The 25514-nt window shown below is 37.0% G+C and overlaps 1 protein-coding gene and 1 long non-coding RNA gene across 2 annotated transcripts; both read left to right on the top strand.

Moving 5' to 3' along the window:
- The first annotated feature begins 379 nt into the window (after positions 1 to 379).
- On the top strand, positions 380 to 5955 carry LOC146748124 (uncharacterized). The gene is made up of 3 exons (XR_014931219.1): positions 380 to 470; positions 995 to 1182; positions 5715 to 5955. It is a non-coding gene; the product is annotated as an uncharacterized LOC146748124 (long non-coding RNA).
- A 1810-nt stretch (positions 5956 to 7765) lies between these two features.
- Positions 7766 to 16111, top strand: LOC146748123 (uncharacterized). The gene is made up of 5 exons (XM_085491609.1): positions 7766 to 9370; positions 9704 to 9754; positions 10125 to 10273; positions 10573 to 10680; positions 13160 to 16111. The coding sequence occupies exons 1-4, from the start codon at positions 9160 to 9162 to the stop codon at positions 10651 to 10653; spliced, it is 492 nt and encodes a 163-aa protein (XP_085347735.1). The 5' UTR covers positions 7766 to 9159; the 3' UTR covers positions 10654 to 10680; positions 13160 to 16111.
- Positions 16112 to 25514: the final 9403 nt, after the last annotated feature.

The raw sequence follows: 25514 nt of genomic DNA, 5'->3' as shown, positions 1-25514 counted from the left end.
CCATGGCAGTGGAATCGAAATTTACTTCAGTCTGCGTTAGATTTGTGCATTCAGATCTCAGTATATTGAAAAAGACGTTTGTTTATAGTTTTTAGCGATAATCAGCAAGTATTTCAGCTGTTCGTTGTACGATTCTTTGATGTCCCTCAGATGAGAATATATTTAATCTGACTGTTTGCCGTTTACCACGGTGCTCAATGTCCTAAATAACTGAACGGCCACATCACTGCTTCATGTTAACTTGTATTTCGAAATATATCCAAGTCACAAGTGTAATGACTAGTTTATCATTTATGGTTTATTTTATTCCAGGTAGAGGTGTTTTTGCTGGAAAGCAATTCAAGAAAAGAGATTTCTTATTGCAATACGATGGTGAAATTATTAGTGGGTCGGAGGGAGAGATTCGTGAAGAGTCTTCTGATGGCAGTGTATTCCGTTACTTTTTTTAAATTCAAGGATAAGACATATTGGTTAGTGTCCACATCTTTACAATCTTTTCATATGAAACTCATTTAAACTGCATTTAATATTAGCCTATCCCATAGTACTGTGTACATGTCTGTGTTGTGACTACTATGTGACCCTGTACCACAGCCACAGAAATTATTCAAACTCAAACACAACACATGTGGTGTTTTTTTTAATTCATACCTACTATCACCAATAAATTACATGAACAAATAAGGCCAGTAACCCCATCTACCAATATTTGTAACAAATATCAAATTCTTATTTTATGTAATAGTAAAGCTTTAACAACTTTGCCATGTTAGCCACAAAGAATATTTCTTCATTTATTTCTTTTAATGTAGTGGATGACCATATATGACTGTATGCAATTTACTATTATCAATAACTTGGGATTGCTGGTCATTCTTAAGTCTGTATCAAATGAATGATTGTGACAGTAAAAATAATCTTTTAACTCTTAGTCCATAAAAAAAATCTACCTTGCTATATATTTTTCAAAAGCTATATTTTGCCAATGTTGCAGTATCGATTCTACTAATGAACCTGGTAATGGACCTAAATATGGGCGGCTAGTAAACCATGAAAGAAAATTTCCAAATGCAAGAATGAAAAGGACAGCCATACCTGGCACTATTTGCTGTAAAAGACATTGACGTCAATGAGGAAATATTATATGATTATGGACCAGTCAAATTACCATGGGAGCATAAGGTAAGATAATGCTTATTTTCATAATAATGTTATAACAGCATATGCCTTATAAATATATTTATATACAATTTCCAGTTGAGAAGTTGGTGAAAGTCTGAAATAGGTAATATTTGTTCACATCATTCCTTTAACTGATTCCATTCGAAATTGCACATACACTTGCACATGTACTACCACAAACACAAGTACAGTAGGATTGTCTGGTTTGCAAAGTCCATTGGTGTGATATTTTTTCTTCTGATCGTTGACTTGTCATGATGTGTTCAAGATTTGTATAATTATTCCTGTTTTCCCCATGAAAAAGAATATGGACTGAGTGAAATATTTCTAATTTTCTAAAATACATCCTGACCTTGCTCTCGCTACATGTATTTGTTAATTTTGCATGTGTATGGTATGGCAGTATGTCAGTAGATATATCCAGAAAAATATTTTTAATGGTTTGAAAATGCCTATTGTTTGGAATGTTGTTCGCTATTAGTTTGCCCATACTGAGTTTTGGACAGTCAAAACCGATATCTATCATTCAGCAAGATCAGCTAAAACAGGACAAACCTGGACTAAAATTCCTGGGAATAATGTACAACAATGTGACGACTGAGAACCATAATTATTTAGGTACTATTTATTATATATATATTCTGATTTTTCATTGCTAAACCAAAAAAAAATTTAAGTTGTCTTGGTGAAACAGTCATTAAAATCAATGTATTGGTTCATTTCAACTATGCATTTATTACCTTGAAGTGTTGAAAAAAAAAATCCAATAGCAAACCCGGAAAATTTATGAATTTCCCTACTTCAGTGCTAAAAATGGTTGAGCATGTGGGTGTGGTACACTGGCAAATGGCTGTGGATAATACAACCGAACATGATTCTGTCATTCGAGTCGTGTTTCAATAAGCTGACTTCAATTTCCATGATATAAAATATTACATTTAATTTGCTAAAATCATAACAAAGATCTGAGTATTCAAATCATATAACAAGAGGTCACAGTTCAAGTTGCATTTATGAATGAACAATGTGCCATACGATTTGAAGCATTAATTAATTAATTAGCTACATTTGATCCAAATATGAGTTTTCATTGGCCAGAGAAGTCAATTGTTAATGCCCGTTTACCCATGAGAGAGACCCCCCCCCAATCTTTAACATATTTTTAGCAAACAAGTTTTTTGGGCCACCATTCACTGAGCATGTACCTTTAATCCCTTTACAGTATTCAAAAAGAAACATGGATACAACTGATGCACAAAGGATAATCAGTATATCAGTTGAAAAAATTGCTTCAGATAGAAATCGGCTCTCATTCAGAAAACTGCGTATTGCCCCAAATATTCAAAAGATCCTGCTAGTATCTAATGTCATCAGCAAAGCTAAACTGGTTTTTTCAAGACAAATGATTATTGGGTTACAACAACAGCCCAGTTTGGAATTGGGATATCATGATTGCAAGCTAGAAACTATGTCAATATACAAGACTGAAGTGAATGTTACTGATAAGACACAGGAGTTGTTAAATCGTCATTCTAAGATCACAAAGTTGAGAAGTTGTATTCAGAAAGGGAGTATTAGGTCATGAATGGCAAAATTCTCCCCAGAGATGGTAATGGGACAAACATTTCAGTTTTTTTTTTAATTTACAACATGCTGTAATTTGGAGTGTATTTTAGTCCCCGTTCTAACGAAGTCCGTGCGTTCGTCCAGAGTCGTATCTCAGAATCCCTTGGACCGATTCCGTTCATTCTTTGCATGTGCCTAGTACTTTATGTGGCACATATGCACATGCAGTGGTTTAGTGATTCGATTCAAAATGGCCGACTGGCAGCCATCTTGTTTTTTGAAAATGTTGTATTTTTGACATGCTTTGTCAGTTTTCATTCAAATTTAGTACATAGATCATACATGTTAGGATACATGTCCCTGACCGTCTGTGAGTTCCTGAGTCTGTCCGTTCGTCCGTCCGTCCGTGCGTCAGTCAGTCTGTCCTGAGTCATATTTCAGAATCCTGTAGACCGATTCTGTTCATTCTTTGCATGTGCCTTGTGCCTTATGTGGGAGATACGCACATGCAGTGGTTTAGCGATTCGATTCAAAATGGCCAACTGGCAGCCATCTTGTTTTTTGAAAATGTTGTATTTTTGATATGCTTTGTCAGTTGCCATTCAAACTTGGTACATAGATTATACATGTTAGGTTACATGTCCATGCCGATTTTTTTCGTAATTGGATCTAAGATGGTCGGTATCTTTTTTTTTTTTTTATGCGGTATCTTGGACGTGCTCTGTCAGTTTTCATTCAAATTTGGCACATACATGTACTTTATACATGTTAGGATGCATGTCCATGACAATTTGTTTCAAAATCTGATTGACAGCCATCTGACTTTTTGGCCTTACTACTATTGATATTTCCACAATTTATGTACTATTTTCATTCATATTTGGCACATACATCATACATATCAGTGTGTTTCATAATCAGATCAAAGATGGCCGAATAATGGCTGTTTTTATTTTTGGCCATATTACTACTACACAGAACACGTGTTTTGATGTACCGTACTCGACCGGGTTAGCGCCCAGAGGCCTCAACTCAGAAAATCACGATTTTGTAGGGGTGGGCGCTTACCCGAGCACCCCCCTCGAAAGAGTGCAAATGAAAATTTTGATTCATCAAGTGACAGATTACGTCTTTGAGGGAAAATCAAATTACTAAATTAATTTGCGTCGTCATTGATTTTCACAATGAAGAAACAGAAATGATCACAAAAAATATGCACATTTTATTACAATATTAATTACGTACCACCATAATTTACGGAATTAAAAACATTTGAGTCTTTTGGAACACAGTCGAAGTCAAAATTGTCATATTATTTCCACTGACGAAGTTGTTGGATCGTACGCAAACTCTCGATGAAAATCACTTTCCGCCATGATGCAATTGCAGATTTGACCTACAGCAGCGTCGTTTGACCTAATGGGTCAAAGTTGGTTATTAACTAATCAGAATGCTGTGTTGTACTGACGCAAATTCCCGAAGACTTTCCGGTAACGCAATGCGGAAGTGAATAATCGATGTCGAAGTACGATCTGTTGGAATTGATTTCAGCGAATAAACGACATGGTTTTTCCAAAAAACTAGTAACTAGCCATTTTTGAGAATTAGACTGAATATGGCATGAAATATGTATCGCATTTTACTTGTATTAACAGGTCATTGTCGAAGCGTAGTTTACGCACGGTTACCGTGTTCTACGCATCCACAACATGTTCACAGCGGTCGATGTCCACGCTGTATCATATAAAAACGATTACCAAGATTCGTTACGCAAGACCAAGTTTTAAATTAGTTGCATTTTGAAGAGGTGGGCGCTTTGCCGAATGTGACCCCAAATATAAAAATTGCGCAAAAGTGGGGGGTGGGCGCTTGCTCGGGCATAGGCGCTAATGCGGTCGAGTACGGTAAATAGACAATCTGTTGTATACGCCACTTGGAACTCAAGTTTCAAGGACACGCTCGCGACAACCCCTCTGCTTTAATATGATGAGCACAAAAAGAACTTTCAAAAATTTAATGGGGACTGTGTCATTTTCAATGACTTGTAAACAATGTACCGGTAGTAGGGCTTGTAGGGCTTTTGAAATATGTTATAGAAAAGCTGACCTAATTTTATCCCACGTGTCCATTAGTAAATTTTCGCAGCTGGTTAAGTATTCAAAACAAGAAAAATTTTTGCATTATGCCTGTCACCTTTTTTGGGGAGAACAATGCCATTCCGGTTCCAGACCTTGGTCATGTATGGATAGATCTTGTGTGAACTTAATACATACATGTACATTGAACGTTTGCAAGTAATTTTGTTTCTCAGACTGGATTCAAAATGGCTGACTGGTGGTCATTTTGTTGTTAGTTTTGAATGTGGGGTGGGGGTTGGGGGAATTTTGTTGTAATGAATGTGGTTTCAGAGCTGTATCTGACATTAATTGACCAGGATGGATCTGATTCAGAATGGTGGAATGCTGTTATAAAGTATGCCTCTGACATATATTGATTGATGGCAATCAAACTACTATTCCTATGTCATTTCTTTCATGCTCTGATTCAAAGTGGCTGACTAATTTCAGTTATGTTTACTGTTAAAATAAGGATGACTCTTGTCATATCATGAAATGACTTGTTTTGGTAAAAAATTGTTTACTGGTAGCCATTTTTTATGAATTCTTTACCAGATCGCTGACATGCTTGAATATGCTTCAAACATCACATAAGCATCAAACTTAATGTTGTACATTTCCATATATATGGAACTGAATCTCGCTCATACATGAACAGATTTTGTTTACTACATGGTATATGCATTTTTCACATATAATGGTATTTAAAACATTATGTTGAAAAAGTAACGTGAAATAGCTGTGCTATTTCCAATGACTTGATTTTCTTGTATGCTGTTGAGTGAGATTAAATATAAATATTTATTGCTCTAAAATCTTTGTCTTCTTCTATTTGTATTGCTTTTGTAGATATTAAACTTGCAACAAACACATGGCATACCAGCATGTACCAGGGTGTCACGTATTACCAGAACGCACATCATCTGATGAAATCAGTTGTCTGTTAGCCAAGTCTCAAGTACCAGGGTGCGACATATTACCAGACCACACGTCACCAGATGGAATCAGTTGTCAGTTAGCCAAGTCTCAAGTTCCAGAGTGTGACGTATTACCAGACTGCACATCACAGGACGGAATCAGTTGTCAGTTAAGCAAGTCTCAAGTACCAGGGTGTGACATATTACCAGACCACACATCACCGGATGGAATCAGTTGTCAGGTAGCCAAGTCTCAGGTACTTGGGTCTGACACAATACCAGACCGCACATCACCGGATGGAATCAGTTGTCAGTTAGCCAAGTCTCATGTACCAGGGTGTGACATATTACCAGACCGCACATTAACGGATGAAATCAGTTGTCAGGTAGCCAAGCCTCAAATACCAAGGTGTGACATATTACCAGACTGCACATCACAGGACGGAATCAGTTGTCAGTTAGCCAAGTCTCAAGTACCAGGGTGTGACATATTACCAGACCACACATCACCTGATGGAATCAGTTGTCAGTTAACCAAGCCTCAAGTACCAAGGTGTGACATATTACCAGACTGCACGTCACAGGACGGAATCAGTTGTCAGTTAGCCAATTCTCAAGTATCAGGGTGTGACATATTACCAGACCACACATCACCAGATGGAATCAGTTGTCAGTTAGCCAAGTCTCATGTACCAGGGTGTGAGATATTATCAGACCACACATCACCGGATGGAATCAGTTGTCAGTTAGCCAAGTCTCAAGTACTAGGGTGTGACATATTACCAGATCGCACATCACCGGATGGAATCAGTTGTCAGTTAAGCAAGCCTCTAGTACCAGGGTGTGACATATTACCAGACGACACATCACCGGATGGAATCAGTTGTCAGGTAGCCAAGTCTCGGGTATTTGGGTCTGACACAATACCAGACCGCACATCACCGGATGGAATCAGTTGTCAGTTAGCCAAGTCTCAGGTACCTGGTTCTGACATATTACCAGACTGCATTTCACCGGATGGAATCAGTTGTCAGTTAGCCAAGTCTCAAGTACCAGGATGTGATGTAATACCAACCACACAACACCTGATGGAATCACCACTCAGTCAATCCAGTGTCAAGTACCACAGTGTGACATATCGTCAGACCACACATTATCCGATGAAATTAGTAGCCCGTTAGCTGAGATTGTTACTGATCGTCACTTGAACGCTGCTCCATTAACAAATGTTTTTTACGAACAATACTGACTCAGAATATGGCTGTACATGATTTGTGATGTTTCCATAATTCAGTTCGGATGAAATATCCTAAACAGGCTGGACAGGGAACATATTCAGTTGCAGCTATATGATATGATGGTCTTTTAAAGGGAATTAAAAAACCCTTTCTAGCCTTGAGTACTTCCACATTATGTGCATGATTTCCTTTGTTTGTTAGCTTTTGCCACAGCAATTTTCTTTTAGCGCTTCTGTATTTGAAACTCAACACATGAGCTACATCTGGTTCTTCACTATGCTTGCTTTCAAAATGCCTAGGTAACTTTGCAACTGGCTTCATACAGTACACACAATACTGGTATTTGTCCCATTTCCTTTTTTCTTTGTGTTATTTGCTGTAAGAACCAACACAGATGAAGTTTCAGATACAGTTGCCTTATTTTTGAGAGGATGATGAAGTATCAGGTTTCAAAACAGCACATACATTACTTGAACATTTGTTTTCTTCAACATCTTTTCCAATGCTTAATGACTGAAATTGGGGTGTAATGTTAAACACCTCTGACTCACAATCCGACGATTCAGATGTAGAGGCTCCATGATCATCATAATCCTCACCATAACTTTTATTTCTAGACATTTCATTAAATAGCTTTCTTTGTGATGTGCAGTCTGGTAATATGTCACACCGTGGTACTTGAGACTTGGCTAACTGGCGACTGATTCCATCCGGTGATGTGTCGTCTGGTAATATGTCACGCCCACATTTCTGTGCATATTTGTTCAAGCACATGGTAGCACGTATTGGATTCTCTAAATCCTGGAGACAGGCAAACACATACAGATTGGTTTTCAGAACACCAACCGACTCTCTCTTATCCATAAGCAATGTGACTTGATTTTTCACATGGTGTGTCAGAATGACCGGAACATTTCTACCTCTTTTTCCTCTTATTTCAACTCGTTCAAACAACTGACATAGGGCTTTCTCCCAATCCGACAAATGACATGCTTCTTCCATGTTTGCTCCACGAGATTCCCTGAAATCTGTAATTGTTATACGTTCCATCTCGCCACTTCTTTGACGATTGAAGATAATTAACTGTATGAGGGTGACTTCACTTAGCTTCTTCCATGACGTTTTACAGGTGTTTTCTTTAAGATTTTCATAATTGTGCTGCTTTTTTCAGATATTTGTTCATCCTTACAACATCTTCCACTAATGGTAGATCGTTTCGTTTGTTTCTCTTTTGTTCTAGCTTTGAGCTTAGTGCATGAGAACTAATTTTTTGAGCCCACTGCATCTCACACAACTTGAGGAACCTTGTATATGCTATTTCCATATTAGAATTTTCACTCTTTATGGCATCAGTTATACAGATTGCAGCACGCTTTTTCAAGGCATGTCCCAACATCAACGCTAGAGATAGTTTTCCAGCTTCATTTGTGCAGCTTCGATTACAGCATCAAATTTTGTAGGATGAATAAAATCCCTTAAACAAGAGTCTTCTTTACTCTGCTTCCTCAACTCTAAAAGTAGTCTTGCTAGTTCCCTCATCTTTTGTTTGACATACTGATGTCAGGTAGAGGCAGTACCAACTTTGATGTATTCTCTGTAGCCATATTCTACAATCAGATCATCATTTCCTGCTGTAATTGACACATCATCCTGAATCATTTGGGATAAAAAAATTTCAGCCATACCAGCATTTTTACTATGAGGTGACAACATTCCGGCAACTTGCTGTATACGATTATGAAATGCCTGCTGTGGTGCTTTTTGAAACATCCAGACTGTACATGATTTGTGATATTTCCATAATTCAGTTCGGATGAAATATCCCAAACAGGCTGGACAGGGAACATATTTAGTTGCACCTATCTGATATGATGGTCTTTTAAAGGGAATTAGAAAACCCTTTCCTGCCTTGAGTACTTCAACATTATTTGCATGATTTCCTTTGTTAGCTTTTGCCACAGCAATTTTCTTTCAGCATTTCTGGATTTAAAACTCAACACATGAGCTACATCTGGTTCTTCACTATGCTTGAGAATCCAATACGTGCTACCATGTGCTTGAACAAATATGCACAGAAATGTGGTTTGACTTGCCCTGAATGTTTCAACTCAACCAATCTTAAGAAAGCAAATTGCAACTATGTCTCAACTTTTCAACTTGAAAGACAATGGACAGGAAATTTTGGCTGGTTTTTTGGGTCATTACATCAGAGTTCATAGGAAGTTTTATAGGCTCCCACAAGACACCCTGCAGATCGCTAAAGTCAGCAGAATTATACTTGCTTGTGAAAGAGGATCTGTGGAAAAGTACAAGAACAAATCACTTGATGACATAGAGATTGACTTGAATGGTAAGTATGGATTTACTTTAACGTACATGTATGCCAGAATATTTTCAATGAATGTGGTGATGGTATGTTCTTTTTTACCGCCCTATATTCGTGAAAGTAATTTCTGATTGGATGAAGTCATTTCGAAATTGTATTTATGCCAAAGCCACAGTTCCTGTGGTTGGCAAAATGGTTTTCAACTGCAGTTTTGAAATTTTTAAATGTTATTCTAAAATTGTTAACTTTATCGTAAATCACATTTATGCCTAAACAAAAATGGATGTTCTTACATCAAAAAAAAAATTAATTTCTCATTACTATTGTATGCTTCATCAATATGTGTGTTTATTTCAGAGGTTTCAGATGATGAAGAATCAGTGCTGATTGATATCAAGACTCCTGAAGGTATGTGAGAGTTATAATACTGGAAAATCAAGAATTTATGGATGGATTGACGATTAGAAACAAGGTGGCTGAATGTCAATCATTTCAGTGTTAAAAAAATCATAATTAAGCATCAGCTTCTGGATCCATATCTCTGACATGTTTATGTTCCAACTATATTACTATAAACAAAACTATACATCTTAAGTTTGATAACTAACTGGGACTGTGCCATGCATGGCTTGTTTTTTATAAAGGGGAAATAAAATCCAACCATGAAACTATTACATTACGTTATTCTTCATGAACAGCGTCTGTGTTTGCACACACTGTCACAGATCAGTACATTTCCGAATCTTTATTACTTTCATTATACCTGGTATTTTTTCAGCACCTACTGAGAAAACAGCAGATTCAGCTGTATGTAAGATAGAACCGTATTTGATACTAGAATCCAGTTTTAGGAATCTCAAGAATGGGAATGAACTTTCTGATGATATTGTCAATTCTGCTGTCTATCCTGCCACTCAAAAAAGAGAGGTAACTTAAAGTTATATTAATTTAAAGTTATATTAATTACTTCACTGAGTCTGTGTCACATGTACATCATTGTAATTAGATAAGAAATAATTTGTGTACACTATAGCATGCTGTACAGTTATCATGTGCTAGATAATATAATTAAAAAATAGAAATGATAATATTATAAAAGCTAAATTAAATCTTGTTTAAATTGTTAATACAATAGGGGACATTATACTATATAGTTTTTTATGAATTGCAGGATTCATTTTTCTTCTTTCTTTTTCATTTACATTTTACTTGATTCTTCCTTTTAGTTCAGCATGAGCTTGCTTATCCTAAAAGAAGGGCATCTGGCAAAAGTGATGCTTTTTTCACTCAGACTTCATCTAGTGTAAAGAAAAAAAGCAGACAGATGCCTCAAGGTATGGAACTGTTTCAGTATGTAGCTGCCAAAATTTCAATGTGTATTGCACCTCATAGACTATGACTTTATGATGTCTATTTAAACAATAATGAACGACCCGCCAACCTATAATGGACGAAAGCTCACTCCATTATGAGTTGACAAAGAATTTATTATTGTTATTTTTTGAAGCATTTTCAATATCAGTGGATTTGCTGCCACTAAAAAATGGAAAATTTCGAGAAAAATCCACAGTGAACAGAACTGTTTCGCAGTCACTGGCCTGTAAATCTGAATAATTTAAAATGTCTTTCTGAAAATTGTATTCACAATCTCATATGGCAAACTAAGAAAGAAACTAGTTTTTATCCATCAAATATTCTTGTAATTAAATAATTCACAGTGTGGTGTGGAGTAGCATTGTAGTGGTCGCCCGAGTGAACGGCACACAGTGACTAGTACTTTTGGTGTCCGTCACGACCTTGCACTATGCTATGCTAGACCGCCGCCTATGGACTGACGGAATTGACTGTGCGTAGGAGTGTGTACCATGGGTACATGTACGTTGTCGTATTGTTACCCAATCCAGCAAGTGTTTTCAAACCATTGAGGTGGATTTTATTGGCGACAGTCCTGTAATAGCTATTTTCAAATGCTACGAGAGGCCCATGATTTGATGAATACTTCAAGCCAAACGAATGCGTAGCGAGTGAGTGAACATGGCTGGAAAGCTAGTGGGTGTTAGCCATCCTACAAACAGTGATTTTAATCTTGCTGTATAAATAACAAGTCATTGTTAACGACACAGTCCCCGTCCAAAATTTTGTGATTTGACATATCAATTTGATGCTGATGAAGTCATTGAGATTAGATTGAAACCATTAATAGGAGATGGATTTGTAAAAAAAATATGATTTATTGCTTTTACATGAGACTTGGACAATCATATTGAATCAAATTACAAAAATAATGTTCGTGTTGATGTATCTATTGGTATACTGTTTTTGTACAAAATTTAAACAGAAATATTCATTGCATTCATAAGAAAGTAGGCATGGGTACCATGAAAAACAAAATGGCCGCCATATTTGTTTGAATCACGAAAAAAGTATGACGTGCACCTATAACCAAATGTGTATGATCATCATTCCAAGTTTAATCCAAATCGACCCAGTCATCTTTGAGAAACAGCCTCGGACATGTGAAAATGACGATTTAGCGCTTTTACATTAAAATTGGGCATCGGCCAGCCATATTGAATTGAATCACAAAAACCATGCTGGTGCAGATGTATCTCTTGGTATACTATCTCTGTACAAACTTTAAACAGAGACATTCATTGCATTCAAGATAAAGTAGCATGAGTACCATGAAAAACAAGATGGCCGCCATATTTGTTCGAATCACGATAAAAAAATGACGTGCAACTACAAACCAATATGTATGATCATCATACCAACTTTGATCCAAATCGGCCCAGTCATCTCTGAGAAACTGCTGCAGACACGTTTAGGTATCAGAAATAGCAAATTTTACATCCAAAATGGCCACAAGTCGCCCATTTTTGCTCCGATAATAAAGTAACTTGACGCGTATATGTAAGATATTATGTCTTCATGTAAAGTTTGAATGAAATCAGTCAATTGGTGTTTGAGATATAGCTCCGTACGTACATACATAGGAATGGACGGACGGACGGACGGACGGATGGAACTAACCCAAAATGATAGTCCCCGTTTTCGGACTTCGTTCGAACGGGGACTAAAAAAAAGACACCTGACAACAATCTTGTTTCACAAATAAGTGTAGTACTACTATTCATTTTTCTGTACTCACACTCTGTAAACATAGCAGCATCTGCTTGGTTGAATCACCCCGGGTTAACCTTAGTTCATTGACACGATTAGGGACATGACAGCGGCATCAGTCGTAGAATCTAGAAGCATGCCTACTAGATGAAATGCTTCAGCCGAGCGTGCTTTAACGTAGAGAGCTAACGAGGATGCTTGCAATTTCTCTTCTTAAATAGTTTCTCCTTTATTCGTTTTCGAAAACTACATTGTAATCAAATCCATGGTACAGGGATCAATAATGGGATACATTATTGCAAATAATCTGCTGCATTGACATCATAAAATCCACTGATATTGATAATGCTATAATATAATTAAATATAAGGTTTACTTTAAAATTGCATTACATCATTTATTACATATCCATGTTGATTTGTTTTTGTTATGTTTGACTGACTGGTGGTCATTTACAAAACCATAAAAAATCAACATATGAAAATGTCATTTAATTTGAAATTACTCATAGGATATTACTTATACACCTTGTTTTGATTTTGAGTGATGGCAATTTTTCAACTATTATTTCAAACAACTTCTTTTTGAAAATCTAAACAATTTTGCAGCAACAGATTTTGATTTGCGGCTGTCTATTTACCTTGTTACTTTGTAACAGTAGATTTACTTGATATTTTCTTTTTGTGTTAGGTGCAGAATATAAGATATGGAGTGTTGAAGAACAGATGGCTGTTAAAAATTATTTTTCGCAAGATATTAGACTTCTACACATGTCTGGAAAGGCTGCTTGCAGTAGTTGTTTACAACAGAATCCAGTTTTGTGCCATAGGTCCTGGAAAAATGTAAAAGATTGTGTTCGTAATTTGATTACGGTACATAAGAGGCGGAAGGATAAATGAATTCTGTTATTATTGCTGCCAGATGTTATATAATAATGTGGTATACATCAAACTGTAAAAGAACTGCTAAAGAGCCGCCAGTTCATATTTGCTACCACACCTGATTCTACATCTCACCTCATCAGGTGCTCGGCTATGGTAGTATTAAACTCTTTTTATAGAAAGGGAATCGTTCCAGCAGGATTATGATTTAAGGTATAGATACAGGTTCTTGGGCACTTGGGAGTGAATTTTTTTTTTTTTTTGCTTTTTTTATCCAAAGTCTTGGCTATAGATTGTTAAAATTTCGCAGTATTGTGAATAGTGGAACATACTCAAAAGACGATTTTAAATTATAGAAAACAGGTACAAACATTTTCTTTTTTGAATGTTTAGCAAGATTTAGCAAGGCTGTACATAAATAATCAAAAAGAAACATGGTGAAAAAAGTAATGACGGGATCTCCATATTATGCACTGTATTTAACTTTTTTCAAAACAATAATAGGTTGTTGTCAAAATAGTGTGAGAATTTCAAGACAAACTAACATAAACTGTGGGAGCTAATTAATTTCCAATCTCTGTGACTAACCAGAAAACACGAACAGAGATAATGCCTGTTTTATGAAAGTGACGACGTTAATCGTCTACAAAAATGGCTATTGCATCACAACGACATGCCAAAATCCATCATACATCGATGCTTGCTGATGTTCAATTGTCAGATAAAAAATAAAATAAAAATATTTACAATTCAAGGGAAACGGACGTAAAATTGTCTGCAGAGTCAACACCTTGCGCGAAAACTGTCACGGTGTCGTGTTATCATTTCCACTGAGTGAGGGGCACAATGGATCACGTAAAGCTGATGAGATATTCATACAGTTATATAAACATTGCGGATTGAGTCTAAATTTACTTTCCCTCAAACCTTAAAAAAATACATTGTATGACTCAGTTTTTCGTGATCTCCAGTGAAATGGACCATGCGAAGTTAGACGACCAGTTTGAAATGGGCCGTAATATTTTGCTACACAACGGCTATTTGCAGTTTTTACTACTCAATCAGTCAACTGCCTGTGAGAAAAAATCTAAATGGGAGGGAAAATATTGTAAATCGAGACAGGTTTCATTCAACTAAAGATGAGATGGGTCGATAAAAATTAAACGAACCCTGACCTCTGGAAGTACCCGATTTATAGAGTGCCTTAGTACCAGAGGTTGCAGAGCATACATACAATGTACTTTTCAACATCGCTACAGGTGCATGCTAGCTGACAAGGGGTTTCCGATTGAGGTAACCAAGATGGCATCACAGAGTGCTTCATTTTTCCGTGGTGCTTAAAAACAGAATCTTGTTGGCAATTTTTCTGTAATTTCCAGGGTATTTTTTTATTTTTAATTAACCAAGCATTTTACGAGCATGCCATTGACAAGTTATCGATACAGCTCAGCAATGGTGTTTATCCATTGCATTGCAATGCTATCAGCAGGGTGATCTCTACAGCAAAACGAAAAATGTTTACTTTGTATACTTCAGTTTTAAAATACCTTGGGAGAAAAAAAATGTGTGAAAACAAAAATATTTAGTAATATAACAATATGCCAGGCTAGAAGTTGTTGACATGTTGCGAGATAAGGGTGAAACTGTTTACTTATCATTTACAACTGTAAGCAACGTAAACAAACTTCGGGACTTTTAATCACATACGTGTGCCTCGGTTCCCTCTATTTTAAAATCGTTTTTTTGAGTGTTTCAGCATTGACAATGCTCCAAAATTTTAACATTATCTAGCCAAGACTGTCTGGGTAAGAAAAAGCAAAAAAAAAATAATTCACTCAAAGTGCCCACGAACATGCATCTATACCTTAAGGCCACTTCATTGTTATTGCAATGAATCTCACACTGTCAGATATTGTGGTCAAATCTATGCAGGTTGTTGTAACCTTTGCAGTTGGGTCATACCTTCATTAATTTCTGATAACTGGTACTATAGAAACAGTGACAGGTTCTTAAAGCGACAATAGATTTTGAAAATTTTTGTTTAAATATACCTACATAAAGATTACCAAAATACTGTTTTAGACATAATTGCGTGGAGATTGGTCAGCCTTTCAAGCTGGGAACGTATTTGACCCAGGGCCCTCAGTAAGTTATCATGTACTGTAATTTTTCATCAAAACTGGAATTCAATAGATGGAGACCATGACGCAACCGTGCCCCCCCCTTATTTCACTGACAATGATTTAATGTACAATGTCCGTTTATGCTATGCTTTCAGTGTCTGCAGGAAATGTTTTATTAAAATGAAAATATCGATAGTTGCATCTATTGTCGTTTTAACTACAGTGGTCACAAAAAAATTATGTCTTTATACTGAACTGAATGTGTGATCAGGTGAAACAAACCTATCTCTGCTACTCAGTAATACTACATGTGCACTTGTCCTACATTCTAAAAAAACATGTTACACTGATTGGTCTTATGGTAATCATGTCAATCAAAATCATGCTTTGCTCCAAAAGCCAATAGCAAGTTTGAGATATTCTGTGTACATCATTTGTTACTTAGGATGAATTATAAAAACATAATTGGATTCTAGAAATGTAAATGTTATTGAATTGAGCTCAATCTGAAATAAGTGGCTGAATTCATGGCTTCATTAATGGAGTTCCTGTGTTCTTTGTTATGATTAATTAATATTTTCATGTATTTCTACCTCCATATATTTTGTTTTTCATCAAATAAATCCTAAAGCAAGGTGGTTGTTGCACCATGGCCTGGTTGATAATGGACTTGTACCAATGCACACAATGCGTGTGAAATACATTGTTTACGTGTAATTCAAACACCCGCTGCGCCGACCACCACCCTTTAAGTTTATGGGCATAAGCATTTAGATCATTTACAATGATCATTTTGTGCATTTGATCTTAGGTGTACTTGAGTTCCAAACAGGTTTATTCCTTCCACTACCATAGTTATCTGTGGTCATCCACAACATGGTCTTGTTTAAATGTTGGAGTACCGTATGCTCTATCTCACCTAAATTTGGGATGGAAAATTACCACCTTTTCATGCTGGAAGTTTGAAAATAAGAATAAACATTTTGTTTGATATTGCATTCCAACAGAAACAAAAATATACTAAAAATATTTACAAATTTTCTATACATAATGCCACATGTGGCTGAGAAAAAACACAACTATGGAAAACTCCCTGCCTATACTATTAACAAGTACACTTTGATCTCTGCTCATTTCTCATTATAATGTAAGAAAGGAATATGTATTCCTTCAAACTATTGCAAATAAAGTTGGTTAGTAGAAAATAGCGTGATGATATTCTGTGTGAAAGTTGTATCAACCAGATTCCAACCCCATTCTATTTTATCGAATTCAAAATTTGGAAACAATGCTAGATAAATACTGATACGAGTTCATTGCTCTGAGAATTACAGTTGCAGTTTATGCAACTATCAGTGTTGTCCCCTACTGGAGATGTACATTGCCATTTTGTACAAAAAAAGTTAAAAAGAAATGCTTGCTTCCCTAATAAAATTGTGCAGAACGAGAGGGGAGCAGCTACCTTCCCTACCCAATTTTCAGCACCACTAAGTTATTGAACGATGTTGTATATACAAAAATATCCACACCTATTTTTATTTATACATTCAATCACTTAACATCCATTGGAATGGATGATAATGGATAAATGAAAAGTGACATGACAAAGAAAAAACAATTAAAAATTTAGGAAGTGTTGCTGTCTAAATTCAAATCAGATTTACAAATATTAAACTAAAGGTATTCACAGAGATTTAATGCTCAAGCAAATTTGTGAATATTTTGTATACATAAATGGAATGTTTTTGTGCTGGGCATAGACAGGGCAAGGCATCACAAATTGTTTTTCATTTTTTCGATCTGATTTTTGTTACAGAGAAGACATACCTAGCATTTGCTGGTAACTGAGTGTATGAGTTTCAATTCTCTATAACAAATATTTGACAATCTTACTGCCATTTGTGAATTGCACTTATATGTGTGAATGCTATGCTATTGTTCATATCAGTTCGAGGACATGTGAAGTGACACTTTGCACATGAGGGAGTGACACCCCCGAGATTTTCCACGTCCTCTGAAAAAAAATCGCGTCCTCAGAAAGGTGGTCCTCAGTATGATAGTCAAAGGCAGGTCCTTGAAGAAATGGTCTGATTGCTAAACTCTACTAACCCATGTATACCTACAATAATATTAAATTATGTAATTAAATATCAAGCCTGTAAACCCACTAGAAAGTGACGTCCTCGGAGACTGGTCTAGAAACCGAGTCCTCTGAGCATATAGTAATGCGAGTATGTGTGTGTGTGTGTGTGTGTGTGTGTGTGTGTGTGTGTGTGTGTGTGTGTGTGTGTGTGTGTGTGTGTGTGTGTGTGTGTGTGTGTGTGTGTGTGTGTGTGTGTGTGTGTGTGTGTGTGTGTGTGTGTGTGTGTGTGTGTGTGTGTGTGTGTGTGTGTGTGTGTGTGTGTGTGTGTGTGTGTGTGTGTGTGTGTGTGTGTGTGTGTGTGTGTGTGTGTGTGTGTGTGTGTGTGTGTGTGTGTGTGTGTGTGTGTGTGTGTGTGTGTGTGTGTGTGTGTGTGTGTGTGTGTGTGTGTGTGTGTGTGTGTGTGTGTGTGTGTGTGTGTGTGTGTGTGTGTGTGTGTGTGTGTGTGTGTGTGTGTGTGTGTGTGTGTGTGTGTGTGTGTGTGTGTGTGTGTGTGTGTGTGTGTGTGTGTGTGTGTGTGTGTGTGTGTGTGTGTGTGTGTGTGTGTGTGTGTGTGTGTGTGTGTGTGTGTGTGTGTGTGTGTGTGTGTGTGTGTGTGTGTGTGTGTGTGTGTGTGTGTGTGTGTGTGTGTGTGTGTGTGTGTGTGTGTGTGTGTGTGTGTGTGTGTGTGTGTGTGTGTGTGTGTGTGTGTGTGTGTGTGTGTGTGTGTGTGTGTGTGTGTGTGTGTGTGTGTGTGTGTGTGTGTGTGTGTGTGTGTGTGTGTGTGTGTGTGTGTGTGTGTGTGTGTGTGTGTGTGTGTGTGTGTGTGTGTGTGTGTGTGTGTGTGTGTGTGTGTGTGTGTGTGTGTGTGTGTGTGTGTGTGTGTGTGTGTGTGTGTGTGTGTGTGTGTGTGTGTGTGTGTGTGTGTGTGTGTGTGTGTGTGTGTGTGTGTGTGTGTGTGTGTGTGTGTGTGTGTGTGTGTGTGTGTGTGTGTGTGTGTGTGTGTGTGTGTGTGTGTGTGTGTGTGTGTGTGTGTGTGTGTGTGTGTGTGTGTGTGTGTGTGTGTGTGTGTGTGTGTGTGTGTGTGTGTGTGTGTGTGTGTGTGTGTGTGTGTGTGTGTGTGTGTGTGTGTGTGTGTGTGTGTGTGTGTGTGTGTGTGTGTGTGTGTGTGTGTGTGTGTGTGTGTGTGTGTGTGTGTGTGTGTGTGTGTGTGTGTGTGTGTGTGTGTGTGTGTGTGTGTGTGTGTGTGTGTGTGTGTGTGTGTGTGTGTGTGTGTGTGTGTGTGTGTGTGTGTGTGTGTGTGTGTGTGTGTGTGTGTGTGTGTGTGTGTGTGTGTGTGTGTGTGTGTGTGTGTGTGTGTGTGTGTGTGTGTGTGTGTGTGTGTGTGTGTGTGTGTGTGTGTGTGTGTGTGTGTGTGTGTGTGTGTGTGTGTGTGTGTGTGTGTGTGTGTGTGTGTGTGTGTGTGTGTGTGTGTGTGTGTGTGTGTGTGTGTGTGTGTGTGTGTGTGTGTGTGTGTGTGTGTGTGTGTGTGTGTGTGTGTGTGTGTGTGTGTGTGTGTGTGTGTGTGTGTGTGTGTGTGTGTGTGTGTGTGTGTGTGTGTGTGTGTGTGTGTGTGTGTGTGTGTGTGTGTGTGTGTGTGTGTGTGTGTGTGTGTGTGTGTGTGTGTGTGTGTGTGTGTGTGTGTGTGTGTGTGTGTGTGTGTGTGTGTGTGTGTGTGTGTGTGTGTGTGTGTGTGTGTGTGTGTGTGTGTGTGTGTGTGTGTGTGTGTGTGTGTGTGTGTGTGTGTGTGTGTGTGTGTGTGTGTGTGTGTGTGTGTGTGTGTGTGTCTGTGTCTGTGTCTGTGTCTGTGTCTGTGTCTGTGTCTGTGTCTGTGTCTGTGTCTGTCTGTGTCTGTTTCCTCCAACATATCCTATTTAATAGGAGTCATAATTCTAAGTTGGTACAGTTATACGTATAGATATTAGTATATGAGTAATATGTATTCCAGATTATCTTAGAACACAAAATGGAAGCCTGGAACTGCTGAAATTAACCGCTGTGAAAATTACGATAATCAATACGTAGTGTTTTTAGAAGCAGTAAAATGGAGTGCAAGGGATAGCTCTTGGTTCACTGACATAGGTGCTTTGTTAAAAGATCAATCAAGACTTGTGCGTCATCGAATGACATTCCAAGGCTTCCATGAATCTGTGAATATTAGAATCACAACTGTGTACTAATATGAGGTTATTGCGAGGACAACTCTCAGTATGCACCAAGACAGCACAGCGGGAGTACATCTTTTTCTTCCAATGATACATCATGCCGAAATCCAAAACGTTTAGAACAGAATCAGCGAACTTGGTGGCTGCCATGTTTGTTTTTATTATTAGAGGACGCTTACGCGCGTAATCATTCCATATTTGGAATTCGCATTTTCTAATATGGTAGGATGAAAATACCCCGTAAAATACCGCAAAATTACGGCACGCTGTAACTTATGGCGTTACGGTGACAGATGTATAATAATATAATATATGAATCGGACATAAATATATCACTCATGATTGGGGAAGCAAGGCAATTTGTCTCACAATATTTGTGAATTAGGGTTCCCCAGCTTGAAGATCGATCTTTATTTCCACCATATATGGTACATCCAGTAACATATATTGTGTTGTTCAATTTTACACAAATTACAACAAAAGTGCAAGTGTACATAATGTGCCAGTGCACGTGGATCACATAATGTTGCGAATTTCATTTTACATCATTTAAAAATTGTGATCGGTCGTATTCTAATTCTAATTCTAATTGATCTAAATTCGTTGTTACAAATATCGTTCACGTACGTCTGTGAATATAAAAAGCTAAACTCGATTTGGACTCTAGAGTTGGTAATACGATACAGACGTGCAATGCATTGTGGTACAAATGCATATAAATATATATGTATTGGGGTGAAGATAATATGCAGTAAATGCATCTAACACTAAGCTCCGGTGTCAAAGCTTCGTAATTTGTGTTCAAATGGGAATTAAATTCACAACGCAGTATTGAAATGTTTAATTTCCATACTTGGAAAAGCCTCTATTTAATTTCCAAATACACTATTACATTTATTATTGGGATTTTATGGTAAATACGATTATCCTCATCATAGTGTACATTCACGAATGTCGCCATAGATAATCACGAGGCAAATAAAGCGAAACACATTTCACGGTGGAGGGAAACAAAAACGCTAAAATATTTTAAATTGACGGCGTTAAAAAAAAATGTCAATGTCAAATGAATTAAGCGTGCAAAGTATATGCAAAATATGCATACAGTACAGTCAACGTGGTGAGATCTGAATCTTCTATTATTACCAGTGACAGTTGCGGTTGGAATATTCTCATTGAAATAAACATCTTGTGACATTTCAGAATTCAAATTTCCACTTTTGTTTCTGAAAATGCCGACTATGTTTCCCGGGAGGAAGTAATTAACAATAAGCGAGCATGTTCAATCTCTTTTAATAAGATATACAAAAGTGAGATCATTTAAATGGGTTCCGATCAAAGTGCATATACCCAATCCGTCGAGTAGATACCTTAATAGCCACTTTGCAAACATGTATTATGCTATATTATATAAGTTCAAGCATGTTTAATTCAATGATTGCAAACCGCAATGGTCAGTCATTTTATGTTTCTAAGACCAATGCGTATTTGTAAAAACAATTGGCATAATAAATGTATTTGGATTGAACCTCGTTAGGTCTCTCGCAGCCACATAGCGCCCGCTAGTGTCGTTTTGGTGCAAATGACTAGTTTTGTTATGATTATGTTACGTTCCTACTTGTGTACCTTTACTTTCATGCCATACTGGTGTAGGTAGTTCTATGGCGCTGAGGTCGAATTGACAGGTCTACGCATGCGTAGAACGGTCTGCCGGCAGCGTTGGATAAAGTCACATGACCTGGCGATATATGTTTTACTGATATGCCAGGCTGAAAAAATCTAGTAGAAAAAGAAAACATAAAGTACATGCTTACAGAGCTTAGATATCTATCAGTGTCAAAATATTGCTAAAATATCATAAAAAAACGACCAAAATGCCGCTACTATAATATATGCTGGGTATTTCTAAAGTAGAAATTTCTAAAGGGAAAGCAAAATCCACACTAGCATTTTTTTTTTCTTTGAAAATAGCAATTCACCAAGAATTCCCTAAACCCTGTCTACGAATCGGTATGCATTGCAATAGCAGTTATTCATTCTAATAGATAATTTTTAGGTACAATTTATTTAATAAAAACATAAAATCTGCCTGCACCGGATACCATACTCAGCTTGGTGAGGTATGATATGGAATAATTTTACCAAACGTCGGTCCATAATGTATGTCACAGAAAAGTACTGCTCCAAGCGTTGATCGGTGACTGATAAAACGTAATGTATACATCGCCCTCATTATTTGATCAAACGAAAGTCCTAATTTGTCTATTACTTTGTCCGGCGGCGCTGTTCGCCACTCAAGTTTAACATTCAGGCATCATTTCCCAATATACGGTTCAGCTTAAAAAATATTATAATGGGGGTAGTAAATAGTATGTGGTATTATATATTAAACTAAACAATTGAGTATGTGTGTGTGTGTCAACTTGAATCCAGGGTGTAAGTATTTCAAATTAAGTACCACACGTAATATTAATGCAAAGTTAGTCTCTGGGGGGTGGATCATTTCGTAATTTGAAATATGACATGCTCGTTGGTAGGATCAACGAGATAAGCGTGGGTGTACCGTAAACGTCAACTTTCTGACTGGCGGCATTCATAGATGTGTTTCCCTGATCTCGTAAATAGTGTCGATGACTCAGGTGAAGCCGGAGCACCAACACACTTGCATACTCCACAACACGTGTACCTTGAGATATCAACTAGGAGTTACGATGTCGCTGGGTCAGTTAGACCCTACTTTAAACTGAAATGCACATTCTCCTATGATTCGTACACGCTGTTGTTTTCGTGAAGTTCAATTTTCAACGTCACTGTTTAAACTCATTTTACATCTCGTAGAAAATGCACAGTGGCACACTAAGTAGATTGTAATCACAGTTTGTTGTAAACACTTTGCGTACCAAGAGTATCTCACATTATTGTGTTAATTGTAAGAGAAAATGAAAATAAAATTTACCAAAAGTAAAATAATAGTATTATTTACTATTCTGTTTGAATCGAATATAGATCAAATGAATTTATATTATTGTTTTAGGCTTATGGCGAATAAATGGTTTGGACGTTAATGTTTTGTGACCCGATCTGAACTTGACATATCCATGCAGTAAAATCAATCATGGGTTGTGTGCCAATTTTCAAATAGTAATATATTCTTGGTTTAAACTATCATAGAAAACATAGTGTAATGTTACTGCAAATAAAACTGACCGTCTCCTTGTCGAATTTATTCAATTATGCACGAGTCAGGCCAATTTTAAAATAGTTTTAGCGTCAATTATAATTCTTCCTTTTTGGTATATATACGTGGTCGTATTGCTAGATATGAATGTGTGCGTTTTCAGTAATTGAGCCATGAGTAGAGTTTAATTGTGGAGAATCACTTGGGAACGTTGTTGCATGTAACTGCCGATCATTTGGTTCACTGAATACCTTGGGTTCGTTAAATTCATCCATACGTGAACTCAGTCACCTAGGGGAAGTCAATTAGTTGTTGACATTTCCTGTATTCACTTCTTTATACGTAAATCAGTCTTTAAGTGCAGTACAAATAAGTTGGATCATGTCATAGTCAATTGAAGAAATTGTAAAAGTATGCTATTTCCTGAGGCAAATTGCGTGTACTTTTGACGAGAAAGATGAATTCAAGACATTTGTTATTTGTGGACGCCTTTGAATATATAAATACATTACTCAGTATGTCCAATATTTTATATTATAGAGCCTAATTGCAGAGAGTGGCTTACATTTGAACCTCTGCGATAGAACGTCGTCAAACTCTTTACTTAGTCACTACAGGTCGAATTCAGCGCAATGACGCGGTACAAATAAACATGGGCATGGCCGGGGATAACATGCTCACTGTGTGACATATGCATATCCATGTATATGCATACCAGCGATGTTTATCGGTGAGTGTAGTTTCCGCTTCACGTCATCGCCGCGTATGTATGTACTCTATATGTATAGTCGTGTGCGGCTCACAGGTACTTGAACAGCGCCACCCGCGTTGATTCTATCGCACAAACTGTGTATGCGCCATGGTGAGCGCTATGCGATTATATCGTTCGTGTGCTCACATAACATAACAAAAACGGAGCGACCGCCAGATAAAACACTCGCTCGGCCGAGAAAACTATGTCGATTTAAACGTTTAGCTCCAAATCGCTTTCAATGATACTTACACAGCGTCAAATCTATTAAAGAGATCTCAAGCCGCGTGACAAGAATAATAATTTCTTGTTGTAATAAAATGTCTTCCCCGAGGAACCTTCTTGCACGTCATCGACGGGAACCGGCTGTACAGTGAATAGGGAGGAAGCGGATATTTGGAGATCAACCCGCACCTCCATTGAAGTGATAATCGCAATATTTAGATATATAGTACATTCATCATTTGTTCGACACTATTAACCTCGCTCTTGGTTTAATCCCGACATTGTACTTGTGTGCAATATTATCATATAGTATAAGTATATCGAAACCATGAACTTAACTACGTCGTTAAATGCCGAGTTCTTGCATGGACCTCGGGTTTGTCAATATTACGGAGTTAATAAAAAAAATGCGGACGTAATTAAGTCAATAGAAGAACAATAGAAAAATGCCAAGTTAATATTTCTATGTTTCATTGCCAGTCGTAACGCATAAATATTGAATGATATGTGTTTTATTAAGTATTTGATATGATGTCAAGGTTTTGTTACGCACTGCTAGTGTTTGACTTTTGATCTTTGAAATGACAGTTAAATTGTCCGCTTGTTCGTATTATTTAGAGTAGATAAAAATAATAGTAACTAAAGTATACGTAATAAATGTGTCGGATGATATACCATGATTTTGGTTTCAGGAATGTTATATTCCACTTTCTCAGTGTGTCAAACAGCTATTGTATAATCAAATATTTAAAAATAAAATAAAATAAAATAAAATAAAATATATTAGCGCCTTTGCTGTGGAAATGTACATGTTGTATTCACATTGACTGTGCTATTGACTTTGTTAACTCTAACGTGAAAACACATACAGATTGCATCGGATATCCAGTATATGTCAATCCACGATCTAATTAACCTATATATCGTATGATGTGATTTAAATAGTAATAAAAGAACTCTGTACAAATAACCTTTCCGACAATTACACCGAGCCGTGGGCACAATCTAGCGTCAAATAGTAACAGGTATAAACTACCTTGGAGTGTTGTCGTTTCAGCGTGAAGTAGATAATATTGTCATTGAGGTTGTGAGACTGATAATAAACCACAATTGCAGATATCATTTTTTTTGTGGGAGTGAATATTTCACTATTTCCGGTTCCTGTCATTAAGTTCTTTAAAAGTTGTTCGCGGGTATTTCGACCTGTTAAACACGGTGAAAAATGTATCGCAAAATTATGTTTTGGAAAGGCTATTTGATCATAGATCTGGACATCTGTCATATAAAAAGCACGGTTTTAGAGAAAACTGTGTGACAAAAAAGAGCTTTTTTAAACAATTTACACAGAAATCCATATATAATAAACGTGACAATCAGAATTACCCATCTTATAACAGCATTTATTTTGTAACCAAACGAAATGAAAATATATTTTCCCGATAGGAACCAAAGTTAAAGACCCAGCCATCGCCGTTTTCATGGTTTTCAGCCATTTTTTTTACATAAGCCCAATGATATTCAATGCTGGTATGTATATGCATATATACACGTATATCACACATAA

The sequence above is a fragment of the Saccoglossus kowalevskii genome, chromosome 2, assembly GCF_978046115.1.
Source record: "Saccoglossus kowalevskii chromosome 2, keSacKowa6.1, whole genome shotgun sequence".
In the NCBI taxonomy this organism is placed as follows: domain Eukaryota; kingdom Metazoa; phylum Hemichordata; class Enteropneusta; family Harrimaniidae; genus Saccoglossus; species Saccoglossus kowalevskii.
Note: the sequence above shows the minus strand (reverse complement) of the source record. Positions and strands in the feature narration are given on the sequence as shown.

Coding starts and splice junctions, on each gene's coding strand:
- LOC146748123 (XM_085491609.1), top strand. CDS start 9,160: ATGTCTCAACTTTTCAACTTGAAAGACAATGGACAGGAAATTTTGGCT. Junction 9,371..9,703: donor CATAGAGATTGACTTGAATG/GTAAGTATGGAT, acceptor TGTTTATTTCAG/AGGTTTCAGATGATGAAGAA. Junction 9,755..10,124: donor TGATATCAAGACTCCTGAAG/GTATGTGAGAGT, acceptor GTATTTTTTCAG/CACCTACTGAGAAAACAGCA.